The sequence below is a fragment of the Salvelinus fontinalis genome, unplaced genomic scaffold, assembly GCF_029448725.1.
Source record: "Salvelinus fontinalis isolate EN_2023a unplaced genomic scaffold, ASM2944872v1 scaffold_0035, whole genome shotgun sequence".
In the NCBI taxonomy this organism is placed as follows: Eukaryota; Metazoa; Chordata; class Actinopteri; order Salmoniformes; family Salmonidae; genus Salvelinus; species Salvelinus fontinalis.
In genome coordinates this window covers 508,769-520,553 of record NW_026600244.1, presented here as the reverse complement: position 1 = coordinate 520,553, position 11,785 = coordinate 508,769, and the positions used below count along the sequence as shown (strand labels likewise).

The 11,785-nt window shown below is 49.3% G+C and overlaps 1 protein-coding gene across 14 annotated transcripts in view; it reads left to right on the top strand.

The window, feature by feature from the left end:
• LOC129842356 (sperm-associated antigen 1-like) overlaps positions 1 to 11,785 on the top strand; it is a 139,610-nt gene that overhangs the window by 73,797 nt on the left and 54,028 nt on the right. For all 14 annotated transcript variants that reach the window (XR_008757556.1, XR_008757549.1, XR_008757548.1 and 11 more), the window contains one exon: positions 7,002 to 7,439. Coding sequence is in view for 4 of the 14 variants with exons in the window: in XM_055910888.1 (XP_055766863.1) it covers positions 7,002 to 7,439 (438 nt within the window). In the remaining 10 variants the exon portion in view is untranslated. The remainder of the gene's footprint in view (positions 1 to 7,001; positions 7,440 to 11,785) is intronic.

Here is an 11,785-nt window from a genome sequence, read left to right as displayed (position 1 = left end):
ATGCGTGTCTGTGCTGTGTGTCTGTGCTGTGGTAGCTAACTCAACCCCCCACTGTAAATCCCTGACTGGGGATTTGTTCTCTAATCCAGAAGTCAAATCCCTCATGCTAATGGTTGCTGTGTTGTAGCAGGGTGAGGTACAGTTACATATATTACATTACATATATGTTATATTACTGTCTCAGTAATATATATGATCCCTCATGCTAATGGTTACTGTGTTGTAGCAGGGTGAGGTACAGTTACATATATTACATTACATATATGTTATATTACTGTCTCAGTAATATAACATCCCTCATGCTAATGGTTGCTGTGTTGTAGCAGGGTGAGGTACAGTTACATATATTACATTACATATATGTTATATTACTGTCTCAGTAATATATATGATCCCTCATGCTAATGGTTGCTGTGTTGTAGCAGGGTGAGGTACAGTTACATATATTACATTACATATATGTTATATTACTGTCTCAGTAATATATATGATCCCTCATGCTAATAGTTGCTGTGTTGATCAGGATGCTATAAAGCCTCAATGAGCTGCTATCTGCCATCCCCCCCTAGACCCTGTCTGTTATAGCTACATCACATCCTACTGACTATCTGCCATTCCCCCCTAGACCCTGTCTGTTATAGCTACATCACATCCTACTGACTATCTGCCATCCCCCCTAGACCCTGTCTGTTATAGCTACATCACATCCTACTGACTATCTGCCATTCCCCCCTAGACCCTGTCTGTTATAGCTACATCACATCCTACTGACTATCTGCCATCCCCCCCTAGACCCTGTCTGTTATAGCTACATCACATCCTACTGACTATCTGCCATTCCCCCCCTAGCCCCTGTCTCAGTAACATGACATCCTACTGACTATCTGCCATTCCCCCCTAGACCCTGTCTGTTATAGCTACATCACATCCTACTGACTATCTGCCATTCCCCCCTAGACCCTGTCTGTTATAGCTACATCACATCCTACTGACTATCTGCCATTCCCCCCCTAGCCCCTGTCTCAGTAACATGACATCCTACTGACTATCTGCCATTCCCCCCTAGACCCTGTCTGTTATAGCTACATCACATCCTACTGACTATCTGCCATTCCCCCCCCTAGACCCTGTCTCAGTAACATGACATCCTACTGACTATCTGCCATTCCCCCCTAGACCCTGTCTGTTATAGCTACATCACATCCTACTGACTATCTGCCATTCCCCCCCTAGCCCCTGTCTCAGTAACATGACATCCTACTGACTATCTGCCATTCCCCCCTAGACCCTGTCTGTTATAGCTACATCACATCCTACTGACTATCTGCCATTCCCCCCCTAGCCCCTGTCTCAGTAACATGACATCCTACTGACTATCTGCCATTCCCCCCCTAGCCCCTGTCTCAGTAACATGACATCCTACTGACTATCTGCCATTCCCCCCTAGACCCTGTCTGTTATAGCTACATCACATCCTACTGACTATCTGCCATTCCCCCCTAGACCCTGTCTGTTATAGCTACATCACATCCTACTGACTATCTGCCATTCCCCCCTAGCCCCTGTCTCAGTAACATGACATCCTACTGACTATCTGCCATTCCCCCCCTAGCCCCTGTCTCAGTAACATGACATCCTACTGACTATCTGCCATTCCCCCCCTAGCCCCTGTCTCAGTAACATGACATCCTACTGACTATCTGCCACCCCCCCCCCCCTGTCTCAGTAACATGACATCCTACTGACTATCTGCCATTCCCCTCTAGCCCCTGTCTCAGTAATATGACATCCTACTGACTATCTGCCATTCCCCCCCTAGCCCCTGTCTCAGTAATATGACATCCTACTGACTATCTGCCATCCCCCCCCTAGCCCCTGTCTCAGTAACATGACATCCTACTGACTATCTGCCATTCCCCCTAGCCCCTGTCTCAGTAACATGACATCCTACTGACTATCTGCCATTCCCCCTAGCCCCTGTCTCAGTAACATGACATCCTACTGACTATCTGCCATTCCCCCCCTAGCCCCTGTCTCAGTAACATGACATCCTACTGACTATCTGCCATTCCCCCTAGCCCCTGTCTCAGTAACATGACATCCTACTGACTATCTGCCATTCCCCCCCTAGCCCCTGTCTCAGTAACATGACATCCTACTGACTATCTGCCATTCCCCCCCTTGCCCCTGTCTCAGTAATATGACATCCTACTGACTATCTGCCATTCCCCCCCTAGCCCCTGTCTCAGTAACATGACATCCTACTGACTATCTGCCATTCCCCCCCTAGCCCCTGTCTCAGTAACATGACATCCTACTGACTATCTGCCATTCCCCCCTAGCCCCTGTCTCAGTAATATGACATCCTACTGACTATCTGCCATTCCCCCCCTAGCCCCTGTCTCAGTAACATGACATCCTACTGACTATCTGCCATCCCCCCCTAGCCCCTGTCTCAGTAACATGACATCCTACTGACTATCTGCCATTTCCCCCCCCGTCTCAGTAACATGACATCCTACTGACTATCTGCCATTCCCCCCCTAGCCCCTGTCTCAGTAACATGACATCCTACTGACTATCTGCCATTCCCCCCCTAGCCCCTGTCTCAGTAACATGACATCCTACTGACTATCTGCCATTCCCCCCCTAGCCCCTGTCTCAGTAATATGACATCCTACTGACTATCTGCCATTCCCCCCCTAGCCCCTGTCTCAGTAATATGACATCCTACTGACTATCTGCCATCCCCCCCTAGCCCCCGTCTCAGTAACATGACATCCTACTGACTATCTGCCATTCCCCCCCTAGCCCCTGTCTCAGTAACATGACATCCTACTGACTCTTTTCCCTTTCCCCCTAGCCCCTGTCTCAGTAACATGACATCCTACTGACTATCTGCCATTCCCCCCTAGCCCCTGTCTCAGTAACATGACATCCTACTGACTATCTGCCATTCCCCCCCCCCGTCTCAGTAACATGACATCCTACTGACTATCTGCCATTCCCCCCCTAGCCCCTGTCTCAGTAACATGACATCCTACTGACTATCTGCCATTCCCCCCCTAGCCCCTGTCTCAGTAACATGACATCCTACTGACTATCTGCCATTCCCCCCCTAGCCCCTGTCTCAGTAACATGACATCCTACTGACTCTTTTCCCTTTCCCCCCTAGCCCCTGTCTCAGTAACATGACATCCTACTGACTATCTGCCATTCCCCCCTAGCCCCTGTCTCAGTAACATGACATCCTACTGACTATCTGCCATCCCCCCCCCCCCCCCCCGTCTCAGTAACATGACATCCTACTGACTATCTGCCATTCCCCCCTAGCCCCTGTCTCAGTAACATGACATCCTACTGACTATCTGCCATTCCCCCCCCCTGTCTCAGTAACATGACATCCTACTGACTATCTGCCATTCCCCCCTAGCCCCTGTCTTAGTAACATGACATCCTACTGACTATCTGCCATTCCCCCCCTGTCTCAGTAACATGACATCCTACTGACTATCTGCCATTCCCCCCTAGCCCCTGTCTCAGTAACATGACATTCTACTGACTATCTGCCATTCCCCCCCTAGCCCCTGTCTCAGTAATATGACATCCTACTGACTATCTGCAATTCCCCCCCTAGCCCCTGTCTCAGTAACATGACATCCTACTGACTATCTGCCATTCCCCTCTATCCCCTGTCTCAGTAATATGACATCCTACTGACTATCTGCCATTCCCCCCCTAGACCCTGTCTCAGTAACATGACATCCTACTGACTATCTGCCATTCCCCCCCCCGTCTCAGTAACATGACATCCTACTGACTATCTGCCATTCCCCCCCTAGCCCCTGTCTTAGTAACATGACATCCTACTGACTATCTGCCATTCCCCCCCTAGCCCCTGTCTCAGTAACATGACATCCTACTGACTATCTGCCATTCCCCCCCTAGCCCCTGTCTCAGTAATATGACATCCTACTGACTATCTGCCATTCCCCCCCTAGCCCCTGTCTCAGTAATATGACATCCTACTGACTATCTGCCATCCCCCCCTAGCCCCCGTCTCAGTAACATGACATCCTACTGACTATCTGCCATTCCCCCCCTAGCCCCTGTCTCAGTAACATGACATCCTACTGACTCTTTTCCCTTTCCCCCCTAGCCCCTGTCTCAGTAACATGACATCCTACTGACTATCTGCCACCCCCCCCCCCCCCTGTCTCAGTAACATGACATCCTACTGACTATCTGCCATTCCCCCCTAGCCCCTGTCTCAGTAACATGACATCCTACTGACTATCTGCCACCCCCCCCCCCCCTGTCTCAGTAACATGACATCCTACTGACTATCTGCCATTCCCCCCTAGCCCCTGTCTCAGTAACATGACATCCTACTGACTATCTCCCTTTCCCCCCTAGCCCCTGTCTCAGTAACATGACATCCTACTGACTATCTGCCATTCCCCCCTAGCCCCTGTCTCAGTAACATGACATCCTACTGACTATCTGCCATTCCCCCCCTGTCTCAGTAACATGACATCCTACTGACTATCTGCCATTCCCCCCTAGCCCCTGTCTCAGTAACATGACATCCTACTGACTATCTGCCATTCCCCCCCTAGCCCCCGTCTCAGTAACATGACATCCTACTGACTATCTGCCATCCCCCCCTAGCCCCTGTCTCAGTAATATGACATCCTACTGACTATCTGCCATTCCCCCCCTAGCCCCTGTCTCAGTAACATGACATCCTACTAACTATCTGCCATCCCCCCCCCTGTCTCAGTAACATGACATCCTACTGACTCTCTGACATTCCCCCCCTGTCTCAGTAACATGACATCCTACTGACTATCTGCCATTCCCCCTAGCCCCTGTCTCAGTAATATGACATCCTACTGACTATCTGCCATTCCCCCCCTAGCCCCTGTCTCAGTAATATGACATCCTACTGACTATCTGCCACCCCCCCCCCCTAGCCCCTGTCTCAGTAACATGACATCCTACTGACTATCTGCCATCCCCCCCCTAGCCCCTGTGTCAGTAACATGACATCCTACTGACTATCTGCCATCCCCCCCCTAGCCCCTGTCTCAGTAACATGACATCCTACTGACTATCTGCCACCCCCCCCCCCCCCTGTCTCAGTAACATGACATCCTACTGACTATCTGCCACCCCCCCCCCCCCCTGTCTCAGTAACATGACATCCTACTGACTATCTGCCATTCCCCCCCTAGCCCCTGTCTCAGTAACATGACATCCTACTGACTATCTGCCATTCCCCCCCTAGCCCCTGTCTCAGTAACATGACATCCTACTGACTATCTGCCACCCCCCCCCTGTCTCAGTAACATGACATCCTACTGACTATCTGCCACCCCCCCCCCCTGTCTCAGTAACATGACATCCTACTGACTATCTGCCATTCCCCCCCTAGCCCCTGTCTCAGTAACATGACATCCTACTGACTATCTGCCATTCCCCCCTCTGTCTCAGTAACATGACATTCTACTGACTATCTGCCACTCCCCCCCTGTCTCAGTAACATGACATCCTACTGACTATCTGCCATTCCCCCCTAGCCCCCGTCTCAGTAACATGACATCCTACTGACTATCTGCCATCCCCCCCTAGCCCCTGTCTCAGTAACATGACATCCTACTGACTATCTGCCATTCCCCCCCTAGCCCCTGTCACAGTAACATGACATCCTACTGACTATCTGCCATTCCCCCCCTAGCCCCTGTCTCAGTAACATGACATCCTACTGACTATCTGCCACCCCCCCCCCCCCCCCCCTGTCTCAGTAACATGACATCCTACTGACTATCTGCCATTCCCCCCCCTAGCCCCTGTCTCAGTAACATGACATCCTACTGACTATCTGCCATTCCCCCCCTGTCTCAGTAACATGACATCCTACTGACTATCTGCCATTCCCCCCCTTGCCCCTGTCTCAGTAACATGACATCCTACTGACTATCTGCCACCCCCCCTAGCCCCTGTCTCAGTAACATGACATCCTACTGACTATCTGCCATTCCCCCCCTGTCACAGTAACATGACATCCTACTGACTATCTGCCATTCCCCCCCTAGCCCCTGTCTCAGTAACATGACATCCTACTGACTATCTGCCATTCCCCCCCTAGCCCCTGTCTCAGTAACATGGCATTCTACTGACTATCTGCCATTCCCCCCTAGCCCCTGTCTCAGTAACATGACATCCTACTGACTATCTGCCACCCCCCCCCTAGCCCCCGTCTCAGTAACATGACATCCTACTGACTATCTGCCACCCCCCCCCCCCTAGCCCCCATCTCAGTAACATGACATCCTACTGACTATCTGCCACCCCCCCCCTAGCCTCTGTCTCAGTAACATGACATCCTACTGACTATCTGCCACCCCCCCCCTAGCCTCTGTCTCAGTAACATGACATCCTACTGACTATCTGCCATTCCCCCCCTAGCCCCTGTCTCAGTAACATGACATCCTACTGACTATCTGCCATTCCCCCCTAGCCCCTGTCTCAGTAACATGACATCCTACTGACTATCTGCCATTCCCCCCCTAGCCCCTGTCTCAGTAACATGACATCCTACTGACTATCTGCCACCCCCCCCCTAGCCTCTGTCTCAGTAACATGACATCCTACTGACTATCTGCCATTCCCCCCCTAGCCCCTGTCTCAGTAACATGACNATCCTACTGACTATCTGCCATTCCCCCCTAGCCCCTGTCTCAGTAACATGACATCCTACTGACTATCTGCCATTCCCCCCCTAGCCCCTGTCTCAGTAACATGACATTCTTCAGACCAGATAGTGTCTGTGTGTGTGTGTGTTCTCCACCCCTCCCCCTCTCTAACTGCATCACCAACGGCTTGCTGGGCTGCCTGCTAGAGAGAGAGAGAGAGGCTTCCTGGAACTCTATCAACCCCTCCCCCCAATGTGATGTAACCACTGACTGCTTCCTGTGGGTGTGTTCTGTGCTTGGCAGCTTGTCCGGTTGAGCCTAGCGAGGCTGTGGGAGGGGAGAGTGCTGCTGCTGCTCCTGCCGAGAGGGGAGACATGGGAAATGCTCAGAAGAAGCCCCACGGCAGAGGAGGGGAAGGGGGCCCCAGCCCGCATACAGACCACAATTCACACGGAGGACACTGGAAAAACCGGGGAGGCATTGCAGAGAAGTACAAGGTGACTCAACAGGATTCGACGTCGGACAAGGGTCTGCGGAACGGAGCTCAGGGCTCTGGCAGGAGGGACTCTAAGGGAGCCGGGTCGGCTGGGGGAGACGGAAGCCACCTCGACGCCCCTTGTGGGGCCCTGCCCCCACCGCTGGCCCGGCTCAAGAACGAGGGAAACCTGTTCTTTAAGAATGGACAGTTTGCTGATGCGCTGGACAAATACTCACAGGCCATCACGGGCTTCACAGACTCAGGTAGGTTTTTCAGTATTATGGTGTTGGATCTGGTTGAGATTTTACTAATAACTCTCGTTCAGCTAGAGTTGGGGATCTATAATAACTTAGGTGAGACACGCTATTCAAATTCCATATTAGTTTTGTGTTCATCCGGTATTTTCCGCGGACATTTCCCCCCCAAAACAACCTACGTTTGGTAATCTAGCAACTCAAGCCGCTGCTTCAGTGTTTAGGTTAAATCAACTCAAGCCGCTGCTTCAGTGTTTAGGTTAAATCAGTGCGTTGTTTTACCGCTATTGGCAGCTCGTTCTCTCAGTGAGCGGCCACAGCAAACCAAAGGTCAGCACATACCGCAGTAATAAAACTAACCTCTATAACAGCAATGTTATTCTCATCACTGAATCACATGATAGTGTAACGTGTCATTACGGCAGCATTTAGTCAGTCGGTGTGATGTGATGTCATTACAGCAGCATTTAGCCAGTCGGTGTGATGTCATTACGGCAGCATTTAGCCAGTCGGTGTGATGTCATTACGGCAGCATTTAGCCAGTCGGTGTGATGTCAATACAGCAGCATTTAGCCAGTCGGTGTGATGTGATGTCATTACAGCAGCATTTAGTCAGTCGGTGTGATGTCATTACGGCAGCATTTAGCCAGTCGGTGTGATGTGATGTCATTACAGCAGCATTTAGCCAGTCGGTGTGATGTCATTACGGCAGCATTTAGCCAGTCGGTGTGATGTCATTACGGCAGCATTTAGCCAGTCGGTGTGATGTGATGTCATTACAGCAGCATTTAGCCAGTCGGTGTGATGTGATGTCATTACAGCAGCATTTAGCCAGTCGGTGTGATGTGATGTCATTACAGCAGCATTTAGCCAGTCGTTGTTATGTGATGTCATTACATCAGCATTTAGCCAGTCGGTGTGATGTCATTACATCAGCATTTAGCCAGTCGGTGTGATGTGATGTCATTACGGCAGCATTTAGCCAGTCAGTGTGATGTGATGTCATTACAGCAGCATTTAGCCAGTCAGTGTGATGTCATTACAGCAGCATTTAGCCAGTTGGTGTGATGTCATTACAGCAGCATTTAGCCAGTCGGTGTGATGTGATGTCATTACGGCAGCATTTAGCCAGTCGGTGTGATGTCATTACAGCAGCATTTAGCCAGTCGGTGTGATGTCATTACGGCAGCATTTAGCCAGTCGATGTGATGTGATGTCATTACGGCAGCATTTAGCCAGTCGGTGTGATGTGATGTCATTACAGCAGCATTTAGCCAGTCGGTGTGATGTGATGTCATTACGGCAGCATTTAGCCAGTCGGTGTGATGTGATGTCATTACGGCAGCATTTAGCCAGTCGGTGTGATGTGATGTCATTACAGCAGCATTTAGCCAGTCGATGTGATGTGATGTCATTACGGCAGCATTTAGCCAGTCAGTGTGATGTGATGTCATTACAGCAGCATTTAGCCAGTCGATGTGATGTGATGTCATTACAGCAGCATTTAGCCAGTCAGTGTGATGTCATTACAGCAGCATTTAGCCAGTCGGTGTGATGTCATTACAGCAGCATTTAGCCAGTTGGTGTGATGTCATTACAGCAGCATTTAGCCAGTCGGTGTGATGTGATGTCATTACGGCAGCATTTAGCCAGTCGGTGTGATGTCATTACAGCAGCATTTAGCCAGTCGGTGTGATGTCATTACGGCAGCATTTAGCCAGTCGGTGTGATGTGATGTCATTATGGCAGCATTTAGCCAGTCGGTGTGATGTGATGTCATTACAGCAGCATTTAGCCAGTCAGTGTGATGTGATGTCATTACAGCAGGATTTAGCCAGTCGGTGTGATGTGATGTCATTACAGCAGCATTTAGCCAGTCGGTGTCATGTGATGTCATTACAGCAGCATTTAGCCAGTCGGTGTGATGTCATTACAGCAGCATTTAGCCAGTCAGTGTGATGTGATGTCATTACAGCAGGATTTAGCCAGTCGGTGTGATGTGATGTCATTACAGCAGCATTTAGCCAGTCGGTGTCATGTGATGTCATTACAGCAGCATTTAGCCAGTCGGTGTGATGTCATTACAGCAGCATTTAGCCAGTCAGTGTGATGTGATGTCATTACAGCAGCATTTAGCCAGTCAGTGTGATGTGATGTCATTACAGCAGCATTTAGCCAGTCGGTGTGATGTGATTTCAGTTCAGATGTACACTACCGTTCAAAAGTTTGGGGTCACTTATAATGTCTTTGTTTTTTAAAGAAAAGCGCATTTTTTGTCCGTTAAAATAACACCAAATTGATCAGAAATACAGTGTAAACATTGTTAATGTTGTAAATGACTATTGTAGCTGGAAACGGCTGATTTTTAATGGAATATCTACATAGGCGTACAGGGGTCCATTATCAGCAACCATCACACCTGTGTTCCAATGGCACGTTGTACTGGCTAATCCAAGTTTATCATTTTAAAAGGCTAATTGATCATTAGAAAACCCTTTTACAATTATGTTAGCACAGCTGACATCTGTTCTATGTGAGAAATTGACAGGAAACTGAAGATCTCGTACAACGCTGTGTATTACTCCCATCACAGAACAGTGCAAACGGAGAGGAGTGGGAGGCCCCGGTGCACAACTGAGCAAGAGGACAAGTACATTAGAGTGTCTAGTTTGAGAAACAGACGCATCACAAGTCCTCAACTGGCAGCTTCATTAAATAGTACCCGCAAAACACCAGTCTCAACGTCAACAGTGAAGAGGTGACTCTGGGATGCTGGCCTTCTAGGCAGAGTTCCTCTGTCCAGTGTCTGTGTCCTTTTGCCCATCTTAATCTTTTCTTTTTATTGGCCAGTCTGAGATATGGCTTTTTCTTTGCAACTCTGCCTAGAAGGCCAGCATCACGGAGTCGCCTCTTCACTGTTGACGTTGAGACTGGTGTTTTGCGGGTACTATTTAATGAAGCTGCCAGTTGAGGACTTGTGATGCGTCTGTTTCTCAAACTAGACACTCTAATGTACTTGTCCTCTTGCTCAGTTGTGCACCGGGGCCTCCCACTCCTCTTTCTATTCTGGTTAGAGCCAGTTTGCGCTGTTCTGTGAAGGGAGATCTTCAGTTTCTTGGCAATTCCTCACATGGAATAACCTTCATTTCTCAGAACAAGAATAGACTGACGAGTTTCAGAAGAAAGGTCTTTGTTTCTGACCATTTTGAGCCTGTAATCGAACCCACAAATGCTGATGCTCCAGATACTCAACTAGTCTAAAGAAGGCCAGTTTTATTGCTTCTTTAATCAGAACAACAGTTTTCAGCTGCGCTAACATAATTGCAAAAGGGTTTTCTAATGATCAATTAGCCTTTTAAAATGATAAACTTGGATTAGCTAACACAACGTGTCATCAGAACACAGGAGTGATGGTTGCTGATAATGGGCCTCTGTACGCCTATGTAGATATTCCATAAAAAATCAGCCGTTTCCAGCTACAATAGTCATTTACAACATTAACAATGTCTACACTGTATTTCTGATCAATTTGGTGTTATTTTAATGGACAAAAAAATTTGCTTTTCTTACAAAAACAAGGACATTTCTAAGTAAGCCCAAACTTTTGAACGGTAGTGTGTCCTCCTGATTCATGACAGCATCCAGGTGTAGAGTAGCATAGTGACTCATCACAATAGTGGTTGGTTGGTTATTGGCGGTGTGGGGAGTCTGTTTTAGCTGTCTGGAGCTCAGCCATACCCTTGCCAGGCAGGAAGGCAGACAGGCTCAGTTCCTCTCAGGTCACGTGACTTCTGACCACTCACTGTGAAATCAAACCAGGTGCTGGGGGGCGGCGACTGACGGACTGACTGACTGGCTGACTGACTGCCTGGCTGACTGACTGCAGTAGTAAATCTCCTCTGACTGAATAAAGAAACTGCTGCGAGAACCATCCACTATATCTCCTCTCCTTCTCATCACTCTCCTCTCTCCTCTCCATCACTCTCTCCTCTCCTTCCCATCACTCTCCTCTCCATCACTCTCCTCTCCTTCCCATCACTCTCTCCTCTCCTTCCCATCACTCTCCTCTCCATCACTCTCTCCTCTCCTTCCCATCACTCTCCTCTCCATCACTCTCTCCTCTCCTTCCCATCACTCTCCTCTCCATCACTCTCCTCTCTCCTCTCCTTCCCATCACTCTCTCCTCTCCTTCCCATCACTCTCCTCTCTCCTCATCACTCTCTCCTCTCCTTCCCATCACTCTCTCCTCTCCTTCCCATCACTCTCCTCTCTCCTCATCACTCTCTCCTCTCCTTCCCATCACTCTCTCCTCTCCTTCCCATTACTCTCCTCTCCTTCCCATCACTCTCTCCTTT